Source organism: Staurois parvus, unplaced genomic scaffold (assembly GCF_062004578.1).
Source record: "Staurois parvus isolate SC_StPar_1 unplaced genomic scaffold, SC_StPar_1.0 ptg000154l, whole genome shotgun sequence".
In the NCBI taxonomy this organism is placed as follows: Eukaryota; Metazoa; Chordata; class Amphibia; order Anura; family Ranidae; genus Staurois; species Staurois parvus.
The window spans coordinates 17,199,658-17,221,128 of NW_028317950.1; the positions used below are offsets into that span (position 1 = coordinate 17,199,658).

General features: G+C 42.8%; 1 protein-coding gene across 1 annotated transcript in view; it reads right to left on the reverse strand.

The window, feature by feature from the left end:
* Positions 1 to 21,471, reverse strand: part of SETX (senataxin) — a 256,689-nt gene that overhangs the window by 130,753 nt on the left and 104,465 nt on the right. The window contains exons 11-12 of the mRNA XM_089675124.1: positions 12,001 to 12,180; positions 11,676 to 11,905 (exon numbers count right to left, since the gene is read on the reverse strand). Coding sequence (XP_089531250.1) covers positions 11,676 to 11,905; positions 12,001 to 12,180 — 410 coding nt within the window. The remainder of the gene's footprint in view (positions 1 to 11,675; positions 11,906 to 12,000; positions 12,181 to 21,471) is intronic.

The window sequence follows — 21,471 nt, forward strand, 5'->3', positions numbered from 1 at the left end:
GTTTATAGAGCAAAAAATAAAAAGCGTACAGGTGATCAAATACCACCAAAAGAAAGCTCTATTTGTGTGAAAAAAAGGATGTAAATTTAGTTTGGGTGCAGCACTGCATGACTGCGCAATTATCAGTTGAATTAGTGCAGCGCCGAGTAGCAAAAAGAGGTCTGGTCATTAACCGTTTCAATACCGTGCAATTTTACACCTTCCTGCCCAGGCCATTTTTCAGGTTTCAGCGCTCTCACACTTTGAATGACAATTGCGTGGTCATACAACATTGTACCCAAACTAAAATTTTATCATTTTCTTCACACAACTAGAGCTTTCTTTTGGTGGTATTTAATCACCGCTGGGGTTTTTATTTTTTGCTAAATTAACAAAAAAAGACCAAAAATTTTGAAAAAAAAAACACATTTTTCTTTGTTTCTGTTATAAAAGTTTACAAATAAATAATTTTTCTTCATAAATTTAGGCCGAGATGTATTCTGCTACTTGTCTTTGGTGAAAATAACCCAAATTAGGATGTATTATTTGGACTGTAGGAAAGTTATAGAGTTCACAAACTATGGTATAGATCTGAATATTGATCAATCCTGAAGTACTGACAGCCAATCTAATATCTTGAGGTCCAAGAATGTCAGAACAGTACAGATATCCCCCAAATGACCCCTTTTTGCAGAGTAGACAGTCCGACGTACTTCATAAGAGGCATGGCGAGTTTTTTGACGTTGTATTTTTTTGTCATAATTCTTCGGAAAATTAAAAAAATTATTTTCACTATTTTTTTTTACATACTGTCACCAGTGCAGTACAGCGTCATCATATAACTGGCATGGCGGTGAACAGCGACACTGACTGGTGACCGTATGAAAAAAAAATATTTTTTTTTTTTAATTTTTTTTTTTTTATTATTATATTTAATTTTTTATTACATTTTTTATTTTTTTAAGATTTTTTTTCATATTTTACTATGACCAAAATAGTACAATGTTACCATAGTAACACTGTACTACTTTGGGTAAGTGATCAGTATTTTTTTTTTTTTTTTTACACAATTTGCTTATAGCAAAGAATTACTTTGCTATAAGCAAGCATTTACCTGAATGAAATGGATTCATTCAGCTTTTTTTTTTTTTTTTTTTTTTTTTTTTGTGCTTAGCTGTGATTTGGTCACAGCTAATCACATGACATGTGCATGTGATTAGCTGTGACCATTCACAGCTAGGCACTAGTATACAATGGATGGCATCATGAATGAAGCCATCCATTGTATACAACTGTCATGTGACCTGCTGTGATTGGTCACAGCAGGTCACATGGTACCGGCAACGGGAGCCGGTACTCGGATCTGTCATCGGCCGTGTCCGAGGTGCACGGGCGGTGACAGATCGCACTGCTGCGTTGCTCTGCAACCGCGCATGTGCGGGAGCACGCCAAATGGCGTGCACCCGGAATACAGGAGCACATTTCAAGCCGCCAAACGGCCATTGGCCGGGCGGCTAATGGTTAAGGGGGGTAAATCCTCCGGAGGGCAAGTGGTTAAAATGGTGATAAGTTGACTCGACCTTTCTGTTGTGTCTCTGTGTGCCACATTGAGCCTGGAGAAGAGAAATTGTCTGAGGATTCGAAAAATTGTAAAAAAACATGGGCAATCTCAAGGTCACAAGTCCACCTCCAGAGATCTTAAAATGTTACTAAATCCAGAACCCTGCATCCACTGTATCTAGTCTCCCACAGTACACAGAACATGGAAATGCAATTGTTTTAGTAAATTTAAATTGCTAAATACCTTTTCTCATCAGAAATAAGAGCAGCCTTGTGACTTCTGTGTCCAGCCCAGCACAAGCTAAAGCTTGTAGGAGGAGTTTTATTTCTGCTCTAGGAGTATACAAATCCCCTGACCTTTGTCTGGACAGTGCAGATTGGCCCTGTGCTGATCACTCTCCCAAGAAAAAAAAAACCCTCTCTAGCAATACACCCCAAACAGAGCATGTACATGCCTATGGTTCAGTCTGGAGATAAGTAGTGGTCACTTGAAAAAAGGGGAGGAACAGAGAAGGATTATTATTATTATTATTATTACTACGAGTTTATATAGTGCCAAAGGGTTTGCTCAGCGCTGTACAATAGGGGGGGACAATACATGGCACAGTACAACAAAGACAGACAGCGTACGAGGGGTAAGAGGGCCCTACTCTTACGAGCTTACAATCTAGGAGGGAGGGGGTAAAGGTACAGTAGGAAGTGGCTGGGGGGGGATGAAGTGGTAGGAGGAATGAGGGAGGATGGCCGTTAGGTGAGGGTGGGGTAGGCTTCCCTGAAGAGATGGGTTTTGAGGGAGCGCCTGAATGTGAATAGAGAAGGCGACAGTCTGATGGATTGGGGCAGTGAGTTCCAGAGGATGGGGGAGGATCAAACTTCCTTTTTACACAAAGCAAAGGATTAGCCCCTTAGATTCCACATTGAGTATAACAAGCGTGCGTTACTGCATATACAGGCTGATTTTACTCTTGTGGGTTTAGTAACACTTTAATGTTCCTGTATCCACTGTGCGCAACATTGTCAAGAAGTTTACAGCCTATGGCACTGTAGCTAATCTCCCATGACATGAACAAGAGAGAAAAATTGATCAAAGATTTGCAACAAAGGATTGTTCGAATGGTGGATAAACAACCTCGATCAATTTCCAGACAAATTCAAGCTGATCTTCATGCACAGGGTACAATTGTGTCAGCTCACACTATAAGTCACCATCTGAATGAAAAGGGACGCTATGGTAGGAGACCCAGGAGGACCCTACGGCAGACACAATCATAAAAAAGCCAGATTGGAGTTTGCCAAAACTTACCTGAGGAAGCCAAAATCCTTTTGAGAGCATCTGCTGCGAACAGATGAAACAAAATTACAGATTTTTGGTAAAGCCCATCATTCTATTGTATTCAGGGAAAAAAAAAAGAAAAAGAAAAAAGGAGGCCTTTAAAGAAAAAAATACAGTCTCTACAGTCAAACATTTTGGAGTGGAGGTTCACTGATGTTTTGGGGTTGCTTTGCGGCTTCAGGCACTGGATGTCTTGACCGCGTGCATGGCAATATGAAATCTTAAGGCTACCAAAGAATTCTGAGGTACAGTGTAGTGGCCAGTGTCAGAAAGCTGGATCTCCATCAGAGGTCATGGGTCTTACAGCAGGACAATGACCCAAAGCACACGTCAAAAAGCACCCAGAAATAGTTTAAAGTGTTACTAAACCCACAACAGTAAAACCAGTCTGTATATGCAGTAAAGCATGCTTGTTATACTCACTGTGGAACCTAAGGGGTTAATCCTCTGCATGGTGTAAAAAGGCTGTTTGATCCTTTCTTCTCTGTTCCTCCCCTTTTTTCAAGCAACCCCCAGTTATTTCCAGCTTGAACTGTAGGCATGCACATGCTCAGTTTGGTGTATATTGCTAGAGTGTTTTTTTTCTTGGGAGAGTGCATGTGATCAGCACAGGGCCAATCAGCACTGTCCAGACAGAGGGTCAGGGGATTTCTATCCTTCTAGAACAGAAAGAAAACTCCTCCTACAAGGTTTAACTAGTGCTCTACTGGACACTGAAAGGAGCCACAAGACTGCTCTAACTGCTGATGAGAAAAGGTATTTAGATTAGACTGATTTCAGTTATTTTCTTTCCAAGGGATGTACTACCAAATATGAAATAGAGGGTGCCAATTTTGTACAGTCCACTTTTTGAGTTTTGGGTGGAATATGTCAGATTTGGCTTTTTAGGTTTCTTCAATTTTTCGTGTCATACCAATACAAACAAAAGAAATAAACATGAGAATGTCGAAACATTTGTAACTGCAACAAATTTCTGGGCGAAGTGGTGCATTATTTGACAGAAATGCAGGAGGTGCCAATATTTTTGGCCATGACTGTATATTCACTGGTCTGTGTTGATATGTGCAGGGATAGACCCTTTTTCCTTGCTAAATTGTCTATTGTATCTGTATTTGCAGTTTGTCTTCATTTGACTTGGGAACCATGAACAGGTTAAAAAAAGCTGTGAAATCTCTCCTTTTCTGGCACAATAACCTCTCAGAACAGCAGCCTTTCCAGAGCTACAAAGAAAATCACTTTTTGTGGGGGTCCAAAGATATCCTTGAAAGCATAAAGCGTGGAGGGGAAATTAAGTAAAACTCTTGCTTGTAGCCTCTGGACACCACCCTGCAGACCCAGTCTAACTTCCTGGGTGCAGGTGGCCAAAGACAATTGCTGTCTCCTTGCTCTGCAGAGTTGAGGAATCCCATCACTGCGAGGAGTCTCCAGAACTGAAGGACTTGGGATCCACTTTTTTGAAACTTATGACATAGGGTTGTACTTACAGCCCAAGGTTTGTTGCTTATTAAAAAGGAACTCCTATTGGATTCGGAAGCCATCACCAGTTTCTGACTTGTCACCTTTACCTTCTCATTAAGGTATAAGAGTGTGCTTTTCCCCAGGCACCCTCTAGGTGAAGAAATCCAAGGATGGTCCAAACAAGCGTTCCCCCTTAAAGGGCAGCAACACTTGAGCCATTAGATTCGTTTCACGTTGACAGACATGGACCTCACCTTTGAAAGCTACAATGTGGAATTTTCATGGGAATTTACAGAGAAGAAACGCAAGGTTCTTGGAAAACCTTCCAGGAACTGCCAAATGACAGGATCCTCCAGGTCGGACTCTGGAACGGAGCATGTGCTTTACTAAGATTTAAAAGACTTGGCAAACTCCCACCGCAGGTTGCAGAGTCACTCCTACCAGAGAAAAAGGCACTCTAAAGATGGCCTCTAACCCTTTATTCATGGTGTCTTTAAGACCTAGACGAGGAAATGGTTGAGTCAACAGCCAGAGGACCCCATTCCTTGTAGAATTCCTCCTCCATGGGGTACTGCTGAGCAAAAACCGGTCAGTGGTGAACTCTGGGTAAGCCCAAACTGGCATTATACACCTGCACTAGAGGGTGCACTGGAAAGGATTTTGCGTTTTTTGGCTGCTGCCAAGACCCAAAACCAGTGACTACAGCGGAAAAGGATTCTGGCACTGGTAACTTCACATTAATGTGTCCCACATCCACAAGGAAGCCCACTGTGGTCTTCCATGACTGAGACAGCCCCAGACCCCAGAATTCGTCCTGGTTCTCATCTACAGGGATTCCCGATCCTTGACAGCTTCCACTCCTTCCTCATCCTGAGGACTTCCCTTCAATGCCCCATCCTTACACAAAGGGGAGGATGGAAAGAAGAGCACCCATGCTCAAGTCCCAGGAGTTCCAACCCAGTGAGAACCAGAGATCTGATCAAGCAACCCAGAAAATGGCAGAAATGCAGAAAATCCCTCCCCTAGATATAAATTGTGGTGGTTGTCATCTTTTTGCACAGACTGCAATAAAACCTGACAAAAGTCCTAATCCCTCACCCTTCTATCCAAAACTAAGAACAAATGTTTGCATTTAGTGACATTTTACAGAATATGTAATCAGACATAAGGTCAGATACATTCTGTTGACAAATGCATAGCCAAAATTCTACACTTAAGTAATAACCCAAAATAGGAATTTTGACATGACTGTAAATACAGTACTGCACTCATTCTTAAACCACGGGTTATATGTAGCTACCTTCAGACTGCATACTCGCAAAAATCTTGCTAGGAACAGCCCCAGAGTGCACCATATAACCTTGCCCATTCTGTGAGGCTCCAGTATTTTAGCAAGAAAGAAGGAATTATCAGACAGAGAGAGGAGGGACATGTACTGTACTATACTCCAAGATAAGTAATTTACACAGGTAATTCACAATTCCTGTTCATCATACAGTACAGGACTTGTATTATTAGACCATGAGACATACACAAGTAATACGTTTATTAAGAGGGGTAGGTAACAACAAAGCAAACAGAACAGCCAAAAAAGAAAGCAAGGCTTAAAGAACAAAAAAACAAAACAAAAAAAAAACAAAAAAAAAAAACACACAGATGACAGCCTTAAGCACTTTACCACAGATGCGTGCATCAGCCTGAGGCCTGAACATCTACCTGATAGAACCGTGGGACCTGGCGGCTGCCTTGCAAATCTGGAATGCTTGATGCTAAAGAACCCAATAGACACCAACAGCCCTGGTGGAATGTGCGACTGATAAGGAAAGAAGGAACTCTGTACCTAATGGCATAAGCCCTAGAAATAAGAGGTCTGATCCACCTGGCAATGATGAAATAAGAAGTATGCCCTCTACGAGCCCTCTGGAAGGACACAGAGGAAATAGTCTTCCAAATAGAGGCTGTGGCTTTTGGGTAGACCCCAACAGCTCTGACCATTCTAGGCAATGCAGGGTGATTTCTGTGACAGACCCACGTGGGACAGGGGTTTTTGGAGGGGACTGCAGGCTAGCCTCTTGTCTACTGACCATGGCCATGGCATCTGAGGGGGCTCTATTCTTTGATGTGTACCTGGGGGGCTGGGAGAGATGGGGGGAGGGACCTTCAGATTCAAGTCCATGTCCCAAAACACACAGACTCTGAGAACTGGAGGACCAAAGATACAGATTTTGGGTCTCTGTGCCCAAACTAACATTGGCTGCTTCAAACCCCCTCCTTCCAAGACTCATCGACTCTAAGATGTTGTTCCACCTAGGTGTGCATTTCCATTGTCAATTAAGTTAATTGAGTCACCTATTGTTTGTAGGCAAGTTCTTCTGGAGTTACCTACATAATAGGATTAGACCAATGTCAGCCTCACCTCATTATCTAATCAGTGTGAGATGTTTATCCCAAAGTGTAATATTTGTTTTAAAGTTCATGAGGGGATGGGCCCCATTTCTGGAGTGCATATAAACCTGTGTTTTCTGTTCAATAAAGAGTTCCAGCTTGGCATCTAAGCTAGTCTCAACTAGTCTTGGCAGCAATTCCCAGCTTTAATACCTTGGTCCTGTGTCCCAGTGGCGAGGAAGCTGTTCTCTGACGGAACCACCCAATCTGGGTGACAGGCGTTCCGTCACAATTTCCTTGTCATGTTTTGGGGCAGGAAAAAGGGAAGTAAACAAACTCGATGTGGAAAGAGAACACCTTGGATAGGAAGAAAGGTTTTGCTCTCAAAACCACTTTGTCCTTGAGTAAAATAAGAAGGGGCTCTTCACAAGTAAAAAGCTGCTAACTCAAAAACACAACAGATGTAATGGCTGCTAGGAAGGCAACCTTGCAAGTGAGTCTTCCAACGGAATATCAGTTGGTACATAGGGAGGTCTCTGGTACAGATAGCACCAGGTTTGAGAAACCCTGGTGAGACTAGAGGTTGAAGTGGTGGGGATTAACATGAGCAAATCCATTGATGGGAGATTGTGAAGCAAGACATTTCTAAAATAAAATGGATAAAAAATACTCAGGGCCAGATGCTGGTCAAGGCCAGACTGAAGAAAGGCTATAAGTACTTGCTGGGACTTCACTTATTGTCTTCACACCAGGTCAAGTTAGCCTTCCATGGTAAATCATACAGGAGTTGGATTTTCTTGGTCTGAGTGTGGTGGTAATAACAGAGTCAAAAATTCCCCTATCCTTAAGGACACAGCCATGCTGTTAGAGCCAGCAAATAAGAAGCAGGGTTGGTATCCTGAGCCAGTAAGTTTGGTCTGTTTGGAAGAAACCAAGGCTCATCTGCCATAAGTCTGAGTATGTATATGTATTACGTTCATCTGGGCCAGTAAGGATCAAAGGAACCCTTTCCTCCCAACTTGCAGAAGTTTGAAAATATCTTTATCAGAGGAAAGCATACACCAGCTTGAACTGAGCACAAGGAATCACTAGAGCATCCACTGCAAAGTCTAGAAGATCCCTGGTCTTGGTTACAATGTGTTTATGTTGTTGAACCTGGAGGCCAGGATGTCCGCATCTGGTTTTCCTCATCTTTTTCAGAATTGTCCATTCCATGGATATGATGGCCAAGAGAGATGGAATGTGACTTTCCACCCAGGGTAGTATCAGTCTTGTTTATTTTAGGGCAGCCTGACTTACGGTGCCCCTTCACGGTTTATTTAGACCACTGCTGTGCCATTGTCTCACTGTACACTGACTGGGTGACCTTGCAGGAGAGAGGTCCAGTGTTGTAGAGAATTTCAGTTGCAGGATATTGGAGGGAAGTCTGTACTCCTGTGGGGCCCAGGTCTCATGGACAGTAAGAGAATTTTAAACTCTGCCCCAGCATGTAAAAACAGCACCCATTGTCACCCTTCCAGGGAGTGTGAAGAAAAGACTCCTCATTCACAGGCAGGATTGGAGATCCACCAAATCAGGGAGAGCTTTGTTTGAGTTGAGCAATCAAAGCAGATTTGCCAATTTGCTTGTTCCACATAACGAAGTTGGATTGAAATGTGCTGAACTGGGTAAAAGGAACTTTTCGAGGGAAAAGGCTACCTATCAAACCCAGAATCCTCATAAAGAAGAGAGTTAAGAACTGCAGCTTTGACCGTAGGGGCCCCATGTGGGACCTTAGAAAAATAACCTTCTCTTGGGGAAGAAAATCTCTGGCTTGGGCTGTGCCTAAGATTAGACCCCAGGTACTCCAGATGGTGTGAGGACTGGAGAACAGACTTTGGAATGTTGATAACCCAGCCAAAGGTTTGAAAACACTGAACTGTCCTCTGCATGTTGGTAGCCAAGGTCATGACTGAGAAGTCCATCAACAGAAGGTCATCCAGGTAACTGTGAAGCAAAATTTTACAGAAGAGCCCAAAGCAGGGCAAGTACTTTTGTGAACACTCAGGGTATAAAGGAGAACCCAAATGGTATTTCTACAAATTATAGCATTCGTCTTCCACAGCAAAATGCAGAAAACGATGTGAGGGGAAATGTGGATGTGTAGATGGGCATCTTGGGTGTCTACTGATGCCAGAAACTCCATTTGTATTAGAGATGCAGTGACAGATCTTGATTCCAACCAAAAGTTTGGTAAACTAAAACATCTGTTTAGATTTTAAGTCCTGTATTGGATATATTTTGACATTTGGTTTTGGGAATAGGTTTGAATAAAAACTTTCTTCAAAAAGGAATTAGTACAACCACTCCATGTGTCTAAAGTTGTTGCAAGGGGGTCATAAAATCTGCCTCTGTTTGGCCTGAAACCGGCAGACTGGAAGGAAAAAAGTGAGGAAAGGGGCAAATTTAGAAACTCTATTTTGTACCACTTTAAAACTACAGATTGGACCCAGAGGTCCAGGACGTCTCAGATCCAAACTGACACAAATGCCAATAGATGTCACCCCACACCTATAAGTGAGGTCACCAATTTATTTTGAGGAGGGCTTGTGTTAGGCTAGGGTTGCAACATGTATCATTCTGAGGTCACCAAAGAATACTGAGTTTGTGTATACATTTGTTGAAGGTCACCAGAGAGCTTACAGAGAACATTAGCATTTTTTAACTCTGTAAAATTTAGGGACAAAGAAATTCAACAACTGTCAGATTATACTGCCATCTACAGGAACATTAGAAGCTGGCATGCAAAAAAAATATGTAGGCCAGCCCCCACCTCCTCTACACAGCATGACTCAATTTGTCGCAAATTACAAAGAGAATGAGCATAAACATAGGAGTGGGATCTTTGTCTTTCAAAGGATTCCAAGAAAAGGATTTTTTTTGCTAGTCAAAAATGTTATTTAATTTCTCGTCTGTTGACGGACACAGGTATCCAAATACTGTGTGGATATGCAGGTCCAAAAAGAATGCCTCTTGTAGGCCAAGCAAGTCAGACTCTTTTTGGTAATGGCCCAAGTATCCAAGCACCTTAAACAGAGTACTCGGTGCATCTGTATAAACATCAGATATAGATGCTTGTAACAACCCTGGTGATAGAGAAATCCTTATTGATAGGTACTTACCCATTCTGCTACAATTTTACAGATTAAGGTCAAAACCAATACAGAATGGAGGGCAGAACCTGTCAGACAAATCTGGGATTTAACACAGCAAACTTTAATACTCCTGCGCTTGGGGTTGGACTCAGCTAGGGCTTTGGCTATATCTCGGATGTCCTGGAATATGCACTCCATGCTGCCCTCAATGGACCGGGGTAGTTCAATAGCACTGGATACAAAGAAAACTAACAGAAGGTGCACCGGCCTAGTGCATTATCATTAAAAATATTTATTGAAATGGTAAAAATGTAGCTGTTGTACGCACATAAACGTCAGAGGCACATCACACAGCCCAGCGGTGTCCAATCCACACTACATGTAAATCCGCAATTGGAACCCTAGACTTCCAACAGGCTAATGCATTTCGAGGGCTTCGCCTCTTCTTCACAGCCAACCTCTGAGGCTATTAAATTGCAGATTTAATATCACTTATAATATATATATATAATGCGAAATACAGTAATGAAATTATGAATCCAGGTGAATATTGCGCATCAAGCACAATAATAGAATGTGATAACAAAATAGTCTTATAATATAAAAGTGTTCAGAAATAGTGCAGGCTTGACGTGGTCAGGTCAGCAAATTTGTGCGTTACCCCTTTTGATAACGTGCATTGGCACGAAATGCGTCAAGGAGGAGCCATAACGTCGTGACATCACGCCGCCAGAGCCGCACGAAGGTCTGGCGGCCATTTTGGAGAGTGGCTGATCAGTCACTTGTGCTTTGCTTAGTAGAATATTTGATTATTTTAAGTACTACACTATGAGGCAATTCTTATCATTTGGCTCTGATCTGAGCTAAGATCACAGAGACCCACAGAGGAAGCGTGGCTGCAGAGGAGGCTGGTGTCCAGAGGAGGGATCCTTGATCCAGGCTGGCTGACAGATCCACCTAATCTGCATCTGGCGAGTGCTCACACGGATTCTGAATGGAAGTCACTTATGAATTTATATGAATGAAGCATGAATTTGCTGACCTGACCAAGTCAAGCCTGCACGATTTCTGAACACTTTTATATTATAAGACTATTTTATTATCACATTAAACGAGTTACGCAGAGGACGAAAGGTTCCCTATATGGAGGGAGCAAATACCAACTTGGCGGATTCCATGTAAGATTTTAGCACCTGAATGATGTAACCATTATTCATTTCAGTATAGGGTCCCTTTGGCCATGATTTCGGAGGAAGAAGCTGCTTCAGTGTAGTGTGAAGGTCTGTCAAACCAAAAGTGACAGGAAGCACAAGGACACCACTGGGATAATCAAAGTCCTGTTCAGACAGGAAATGGCTGTAACAACTATAGGGATAGTCCCCATTTTTAGGAAGTTCTTCCTTAACAATTATAACAAGTGGGAGGCACATATGCAAACTGTTGTAATTCCTACACCGTTCACCTGATTTGGATGTAAATACCCTCAAATTAAAGCTGATAGTCTGCAGTTAAAGCACATCTTATTCATTTCATTTCAAATCCATTGTGGTGGTGTATAGAGCCAAAAATGTTAGAATTGTGTCGATGTCCCAATATTTATGGACCTGACTGTACATTCAGATCATGGGAAGATCTCCCATAATGGTATAACATTGGTATTATAAACTTGAGTAGTGTACTAGATCAAGTGTACCTAGTGTATATAATCATATAGAGGTCATCAAAACATTACAATATGATAGCCATCATAATTTTCATAAAATATTCAAATGACCAGCAACATCTTTTTAACCATTAGTACAAACTGCAAAGGAAAAATGACTTACCCAACTGCCATTGTTTTCAAGCTTATTTCGTGGAAGGAAATCATTCATGGTAGGATAGATAATAGGCTTAAATAAAGGGTTCCTCTGCAGTTGTATAAGAGCTTTGTACTGCCTCTGAGTGGTTATCAAGCTGCCAATCACTGCACACCGTACTTGCTGTTTGCAGTATGTTAAAAGATTTCCATGGGTGTGAATGCTCAGCTCACAGAGTGTGTACTGTTCCTTCTCCACTGCAAGACAGTACAGAGAATGCAGCAATGTCACCAGGTTAAGCATGATATTAGCGAAACACACATTCTCAGAAGACTAACTGCTCAGTACTTACAGGTCTGTGTGTATTGCGTGCGTATGAAGCGGGAAACATGTCCTGTGTGGTAAAATGGGGGTGCTTGTAAATCACTCTCTTCTTTGGGCGATGTGCTTGGAGACTCAGGCACTATCAGGAATACAAGATCGCCTTCTTTTGGGAGCCACTGCATGTTCAAATCCATATTTCGAATCCAGACTATTGGGATAAAATACACAAGTTGGAGCATATAGTTATATAGTTTCTGATGCAAGTGCACGAATACGGCCACAATCATCTCAAGCATATAGTTAGAATTATATGATCGAAAATAATGAAAGAACAGTGTCAGAGTAGGTGCACTTTCTTGATTTTGAATAGCAGCATGATTTTTTTACCCACCATAAATATAATTTTCTTCATTAGTTTCCTGAGGAACACAGTAGACCATTGGGTAAATGCCCTCTCACTAGATTTGAAAGCATAAGGCTTGCTAGGAGTAGCTAACCATCAAATGTAACTTCACGTAATGTTTACCTTTTAACCCTGACCTCTATGAACTTAAAGTACATGGGACCCCCATCTCCGAAGGAACTACTGAAGAAAGGTTTTACAGTTATTACAAATTACCTTTTTCTATAAGGCCTCGTTCACATTATATGTGCAGGAAAACTGGTGGAAACTGACGTGCAGATTTCACTTGCAGAGACATAAGTTTATATCAGTTTTCATGCACGCCTCAATGAGTTTTATACATGCTGCAGATTCCTGCACAGAAAAAAAATCTGAACATGACACTAGTGTTGTGGTGTGAACAGGGTACATAGAGAAAAATTGATTTTGTCATACCCTTGTCATACACCATGGAGTGAATGAGCCCAAAGTGTTGTGATTGTACAAGGTTCTGTCACTGTGGAATTGGTCTGCAAATCACACAACATCATCTGTAAAACATGGTGGAGGCAGTGTGATGGCATGAGCATGCACGGCTTCCAGTGGCACTGGGTTAATGGTGTTTATTGATGATGTGATAAAAGACAGAAGCAGTCGGATGAATTCTTCAGTGTTAGAGATATACGGTCAGCCCAGATTTAGCCAAATGCATCAAAGTTGATAGGACGGCACTTCACAGTACAGATGGACAATGATCCAAAACACATTGCAAAAACAACCCAGGAGCTTTTGAAGGAAAAGTGGAATATTCTGCAATGGCCAGGTCAATCACCTGATCTCAATCCAATTGAGCATGCATTTCACTTTCTGAAGGCAAAACTAAAAGGCAGAAAGACCCATAAACAAAAGAACAACTGAAGACAGCTGCAGTTAGAGCCTGGCAAAGCATCAGAAAGGAAGAAACCCAGTCTTTGGTAATGTCCATGGGTTCCAGACTTCTAGCAGTCATTGCCAGTAAAGTATTCTCAACAAAATATTACAAATTAACATTGTATTTTTGATTATAATTATTTGTCTAATTACATTTGAGCCCCTGAAAATAGAGGGACTGTGCAAAAAAAATTAACCACTTCCAGTCCGGACACTTTTACCCCCTTCCTGTCCAGGCCAATTTTCAGCTTTCAGTGCGATCACACTTTGAATGATAATTGAGCGGTCATGCAACACTGTACCCATATGATTTTTTTAGCATTTTTTTGAGACAGATAAAGCTTTATTTTGGTGGTAATTATTCACCACTGGGATTTTTTTTTCTATATAAATGAAAAAGTCCAAACATTTTGAAAAAAGTGTTTCTTATAAAATTTTGCAAATAAATAATATTTCATCATAAATCTTGGCCAAATTGTATTGTTATCTTTTTAGGAAAAACAAATAACCCAAATTAGTTTACAACCAAAAATTATAATTTTTAATTTTTTTTTTAATACTTTGTTTTTTTTTCTTCATACGGTCACTCTAGCAGTACAGTGTCACCATGGTGACACCGTACTACTTGTGGGGGGTGATGAAGATTTTTTTTTTTTTGTTTACACGAATTGCTTTTACACCCATAAAGGCTGTAAAAGCAATCATTTCTCTTTCTCTGTGGCTACATTCTTGCAGCCATTGAAGACTACTGTGTGAGCTGTGATTGGTCACAGCTTGTCACATGGTACAAGGCTGTTGTGAATAGCCTTGTACCATGTGACCTCTGTGATCATTCACAGATTTCACACGTAGTAAGCAATGATGTCAGAAGTGACATCTTGCTTACTACTCTTTATGTGATTACTGATTGGCCAATCAGTGATCACATGATCGGGGCCTCACACAGGACACAGCCGGCACCGGATCTCAGTGCTGCACACTCCCAGGGAGCGTGCACAGTCCATAATGGTGGGCGCAGTTTATGAACGGCAACGTGCCCCTGGACTGCCACCGTCTCGACGTTTATATACAGCAGCCGGATGGCAAGTGGTTAAAAGCTGAAAGTCTGAACTTCAAATTAATTTGGATTGTTTTGTTTTAAATTTATTCTGGTGGCATACAGAGCCAAAAAAGGTATGAAACTGTGCCCCCCACAAAAAAAACCCCCAAAAAACAAAAAACAAAAAAGGAATGGTTTTACAGGTGGAAGCCACTGACATTTTTTTTCCCTACTCATCTTTTCTGATGGTTTTTCACTATTGTTGCGTTTGGCTAGGATAAGTGTCACTATTGGTAGCATGAGGCGATACCCTGACCCTACAAAGTTTGCACAGACAGTCCAACTTTTCCAGGATGGCACATCAATATGTGCCATTGCCAGAAGGTTTGCGGTGTCACCCAGCACAGTCTCAAGAGCATGGAGGAGATACCAGGAGACAGGCAATTACTCTAGGAGAGCTGGACAGGGCCGTAGAAGGTCCTTAACCCATCAGCAGGACCGGTATCAGCTCCTTTGTGCAAGGAGAAACAAGATGAGCACTGCCAGAGCCCTACAAAATTACCTCCAGCAGGCCACTGGTGTGAATGTCTCTGACCAAACAATCAGAAACAGACTTCATGAGGGTGGCCCAAGGGCCTGACATCCTCTAGTGGGGCCAGTGTTCACTGCCCGGCACCATAGAGCTAGACTGGTATTTGACATTGAACACCAGAATTGGCAGGTCCACCACTGGCGCCCTGTGCTTTTCACAGATAAGAGTAGGTTCACACTGAGCACATGTGACAGATATGAAAGGGTCTGGAGAACGTTATGCTGCCTGTAACATCATTCAGCATGACCGTTTTGGTGGTGGGTCAGTGATGGTCTGGGGAGGCATATCCATAGAGGGATGCACAGACCGGCTAGACAATGGCACCATGACTGCCATTAGGTACCGGGGTGAAATCCCTGGACGCACTGTCAGACCCTGTGTTGGTGCAGCGGGTCCTGAGTTCCTCCTGGTGCATGACAATGCCTGGCCTCATGTGGCGAGAGTATGCAGGCAGTTCATGGAGGATGAAGGAATTTATACCATTGAATTGCCTCCACGCTCGCCTGACCTAAATCCAATAGAACACCTCTAGGACATCAAGCTTGTCTGAGCTCTTTAAAGACACCTGTCCACCCCACAGTCAGTCAGACACCAACTACTACCATGGGCAAGGCCAAAAAGAGCTGTCAAAAGACACCAGAGACAAAATTGTGGACCTCCACAAGGCTGGAAAGGGCTATGGGGCAATTGCCAAGCAGCTTGGTGAAAATAGCTCAACTGTTGGAGCAATTGTTAGAAAATGGAAGAGGCTAAAGAGGACTGTCAGTCTCCCTTGGACTGGGGCTCCATGCAATATCTCACCTCGTGGGGTATCACTGATGATAAGAAAGGTGAGGAATCAGCCCAGAACTACAAGGGAGGAGCTGGTCAATGACATTTAGAGAGCTGGGACCAGAGTTTCAAAGGTCACTGTCGGTAGAACACTACGCCGTGATTGTTCCAAATCATGCATTGCACGGAAGGTTCCCCTGCTCAAGTCATCACATGTCCAGGCCCGTCTGAAGTTTGCCAATGACCATCTGGATGATCCAGAGGAGGCATGGGAGAAAGTCATGTGGTCAGATGAGATCAAAGTAAAACTTTTTGGTCTAAACTTCACTCGTCGTGTTTGGAGGAAAAAGAAGGAGGAGTTGCATCCCAAGAACACCATCCCTACTGTGAAGCATGGGGGTGGTAACATCATGCTTTGGGGGTGCTTTTCTGCGAAAGGGAGAGGACGACTGCACTGTATTAAGGAGAGGATGAATGGGGCCATTTATTGTGAGATTTTGAGCAACAACCTCCTTCCCTCAGTCGGAGCATTGAAGATGGGTCGTGGCTGGGTCTTCCAACATGACAACGACCCTAAGCACACAGCCAGGATAACCAAGGAGTGGCTCCATAAGAAGCATATCAAGGTTCTAGAGTGGCTTAGCCAGTCTCCAGACCTAAATCCAATAGAACATCTTTGGAGGGAGCTGAAACTCCATGTTGCTTAGCAACAGCCCCGAAACCTGACAGATCTAGAGGAGATCTGTGTGGAGGAGTGGGCCAAAATCCCTGTTGCAGTGTGTGCAAACCTGGTCAAGAACTACAGGAAATGTTTGACCTCTGTAATTGCAAACAAAGGCTTCTGTACCAAATATTAACACTGATTTTCTCAGGTGTTCAAATACTTATGTTCAGCAGTGCAAGACAAATAAATACTTTAAAAATCATACAATGTGATTTCCTGAATTGTTTTTTTTTTTCTTTTTAATTCTGTCTCTCAGAGTGGGAATGCACCTACAATGTGAATTTCAGACCTTTCCATGATTTCTAAGTGGGAGAACTTTCAAAATTGCAGGGTGTTCAAATACTTCTGTTACTCACTGTATAATCATGCCTATGTGGTTATGCACCACTTATAGGGAAATGGACACTGGCAGATCAAACAGGAAGTTCTCCCTTATATAACCCCTCCTACACAGGAAGTACCTCAGTTTTGTAGCAAGCAATGAATTCCCAGGAAGAGGGAATGAACCTCTGTGTCCTTTGATATACTCAAAAAAATTGATTTTACAGGTAAGTATGTAGGGAAAAAAAATCTAATAGTCTTTATCGTAAATCACGGGACACATAGCAGGCTATAATCATGACTACATGTGATGTTTCAAAGCAATAAAATCTGAGGGGTAGGAGACACCAGATTAACCACTGCCATCAATCCAAAAAAGGCCTACCTTACTGTCCAGAACACTGTGGCCAAAGGTAGTATCCTCCGTGGCTTTGACATCCTCCTGGAAAAGCCCTTTGAATGTATGTACCAAAGACTATGTAGAAGATTTGCAAACCTGGAGACACAAACACCTGAAGGCAGATAGCCCAAGATACCCCCTCACTCTTGGTAGAGTGCACTCTCACCTGAAGAAATAGTTGACCTGGATGTCACCTACCCTTCCTGGGCTTTCTGGTAGCACAAACCAGTATTCCTGACCTGTGCTGAAAAGCAAGACACTGTCCTGATTCAAGTGAAAACTAGAAACCACTCTAGGCAAGAAAGATGGATGAGGACGCAACATCAAGTTATCATGCTGCAACACCAAGAAGCCACGTTCCAAGTCAAAGTACTAACAGAGTTTCTCGACTTGGTCTTGGTTGTCCTTGTAGAAGCCACCTTCAAACCAAGTTCAAGTCCCAAGGATACAAGGGTGGCCTGATAGGCGGGACTATATGTTACACCCTGCACTAGGTACGAGTGAGAAAAACCGTCTCTAGGAAAAAAACTGATAGTGCCGAAATCTGACCCTTAATGATACTTAGGCCAATTTCATTTCCCTTCCCAATTGGAGAAAGTACAAATTTCTCCCAATCACATTTTTCTGCAGGTGTCACTTCCTAGCTCCACACCAGGCAAATAAGATTTCCAGGTCCTGTAACAGAAGCTCCCTGGAGCCGGCCTCCCTAGTGCTTAACAGTGCAGCGATAACAGGACCCAAGACCCTCTCCCTCCCCCCAATCTTTCCAGTCCTGGGCTTCAATAGCATCCACTGCCAGATTCACTATTTTGGTGTACCAAGCCCTCCTGGACTAGGCAGGGCTACAACTATTATCAGTGTTACCACCTCCCTGATCCTGTGCAAAAAACGTGGCAATAGTTGAATTGGGAAGAAAGGTATAGATTAGAGAGAACTGGTCCCTTAAGGTGTTACCAGTGCATCTATCTCCATTGCCAGTGGGACTCTAGTCCTGCACACAACCTGTCCAACTAGAACCTGGAAGCTAGTAGATCCACATGCAGAGTTCCCCAACGCTGGCAGATTGCCGAAAACGCCTAGACATGCAGGGACCACTGCCCCAGTATTAGATGCTGACGACGGGAAAAAAATCCCTGCCAGCTTTCTATACATGGAATATGTACTGCAGATAGAAATGGCACATGCTGTTCTGCCCCAGACAGAATGTGGTTTACCTTTTCCTGAGTCACATGACTCCTGGTGCCACCAAGATCAGATGCTTTCCCAATTTTAAAATGGCGCTGTTTATATAAGGCAAAACCAAAGTGATTAATTGCTCGTAGGTCTCCGATCAGCCCTATGGTCAGCTGGCGGCACCATTGGTTCCCCGTTGGGACGGAAGAGCCTGAGAAAGCTGTAGAAGGAAGCTGCTTGTAAAAACAATCCTGTGGCTAATTCACTGACCACTTAAGTCACTAAGATTGCTTTTACATGAAAGAAGACCACCAGCGGAAGAAAAGAAAAAAAAAAAAAAACCCGATACCAGGATGATGCCTGGAGCTGCAGGCATCATCCTGGTATAACCAAAGTCCAGCGACGTAACAGTACGTTGCTGGTCCTTGTACAGCATAGCATGTATGTAATAGTAGAGGGCATGGACATATGATGAATTGGGTCTGTGGACCAATATGACCGCAATTAATATTTTTTTGTAATGCCCATATTGAGGGTTAGGCCCAAAAAAGTTTTAAATTCAGAAACAGTTATAGGTTTCCATGCTTGTTGTCTGCAAGAGCTGAATTTGCGTGTATTGTGCATATAAGTTGATTTGGCCCACAATCAATTTCTACAAATTTGCATGAAAAACAGCGGAGGGGCTAAACGCTAGTACAGGCAGCGAACTGGGCTGATCCTGGTAACACTGCATTCTTGGAGACACTATACTAAGGAGGCACTAGTATAGTTCTGTTCGTGATCAATATACTGATCCCTATAAACGCTATACTAGTAATGCGGGTGATCAGCGACCTATAACGTGAGTGCGACCCTGGCTAGGAGGGGTACTAACTGACCCTGACACTATCTAATGTTGCTAGTGGCAGTAATACAGTGATCAGTGAAAAATTCTATATACTGAAACTGTACTAAAGGCACTTGCTCGGTGACGGGATGATCAAATGTGCTAATCTAATGCGTGTGTAAAATGTAGTGCTTTTGCTCACAGTGCGGTGTTCTCTCTTCTCTCCCTGGACTGACGGGATGGGGGGGGGGGTGAGGGGTGGCAGCAAGGGGCGCACATATGCAAGCTCACAAGCGGAAATAGAAAGTGATGCTTTGCCCAGAGCTGCCACTTGCCAAAAAAAAATTGAGACTTTTAAAAAACAAAATTCAGTTTTTTGTTTTTTTTTAACATTCTTTATTATTTAAAAAAATACTTTAAACAGAGCAGTGCAATGTACTGTAGTAACACTGTACTAATCTGGGGGGGTGATGAGGGATTTTATTTAATTTTTTTCTTACACTTTGGTTTGCAGGAGCAATAAAGATTATTGCTCATGCAATGCTTCCTTTGAACTGTCATGAATGGGTTAAGATCATGACTGTTCAAAATACTAGTGATCTGTGATTGGCTACAGCTGATCACATGGTACAGGGTCCTGGGGGGGTGGACTTCAATGTCCCTCTATGCCCACTTTTAGAATCCTCCTCAGGTTCCTCGTTTCTGCCTTATAGTTGCGTCAGATTCATACCCAACTCCAAGATCTCCAACTCCATGATTCTTGGAGAGTGCTCCACCTGAACGACAAAGATTAGACGTTCTTTTCCGCTCCACATAACAAATACTCTAGAATTGACTACCTTTTTCTCTCTCAAGTGGACCTTCCTTTTCTACATAGATCCTTTGTTCCTCTCGGATCACCATCCCATTTCCATGACCTTCCCTGAAAAACATTCCCGTACTAAAGTATGGTGACTGGATGCGTCCCTCCTAGCTGATGTAGCAAATGAGGCTGAATTATGCTCCATACTCCGGAAGTATTCCTGACCAACCAAACTTCTGACACCTCTCCCTTAACCCAGTGGGAAGCACATAAATGTGTTATCCGATTCATTGCGATGTCAACCAAACGTAAAAGGGAGAAACAGGCGTCCATAAAATTCTTACTGGGCCGAATCAGCTACCTCGAAAAGGCTCATAAAACATACCCAGGCTAAAACGACCTTAGAGGAACTCAAGACTACCCACTCACAGTTGATGCTGGAACTCGGTAAGGCAGTCAAGTGCAGATTTATTATCTCCCTGAAGCTTTTTTTATGAGTATGCAGAGTGGCAGATTCCTGGCAAGAGCCCTCCTTCCAAAAAAAGCCAACTTAACAGTCCACAAAATAAGTGGTGCGGACGGCTCCGTGGCCACCTCGAACAGCCATATTGCCTCTCATTTTGAAAGATATTATACCGCCCTCTACAACCTAACACCGGAACGTCCTCCAACTAAATCAGAAAAATCTAGATCCACCCTGATCTTGGAGTTCCTACACCTATACAGCCCACCCGCAATCTCTGATGACCTTGCACAGGACCTTGAACGAAACATTTCCTCTGATGAATGGCCCTCAAACAAATGAAACCTGGTAAAAGCTCAGGCCCGGATGGCCTCCCCGTTGCCTATTACAAGACATTCATAGACACCTTGCGGGATCCTTGTCTTGAGGCCTTCAATGCCCCTTCTGCTTCTCCACATCGTTTCCTGGAAGCCCATATCACTGTCATACCCAAAAGGGTGAAAGGACGCAACCTTAGTTAGTAGTTTTCGGCCTCACTCTTGACTGTCAATGTTAAACTTTATGCTAAAATCCTGGCCAATCGACTCCCGCTGATCCCCCTCCTTGGTGAATCTAGATCAAGTTGGTTTCATCCCAGGAAGGGAAGCGAGGCAACACTACTAAGGCCTTGAATATACTCCACTTCCTCCATTCTTCACAGCAACCTGGCTTCCTTCTTTCCCTGGACGCGGAGAAAGCATTTGACAGGGTGGCCTGGGACTACCTTCAGGCCTCACTGAGCGCACTAGGTCCTCTCAAAAACGGCACACACCAAGGTTGCCCCCTTTCATCACTTCTCTTTGTCCTAATGCTAGAACCCTTGCTTTGTAAACTCCGGAGGAACCCCAATATCAAGGGAGTTTCTGTCAAGGGACATACGCACAAAACTGCCACTTACATGGATGATAATTTACTTTTTTTTTTTTTTTTTTAAATCGGAACCCAGAACCACATTGCCCAACCTTATTAATGATTTGCATTCTTTTCAATTTCTCTCCAATCTCAAAATTAATTTCTCCAAATCCTGTGCTCTAAAT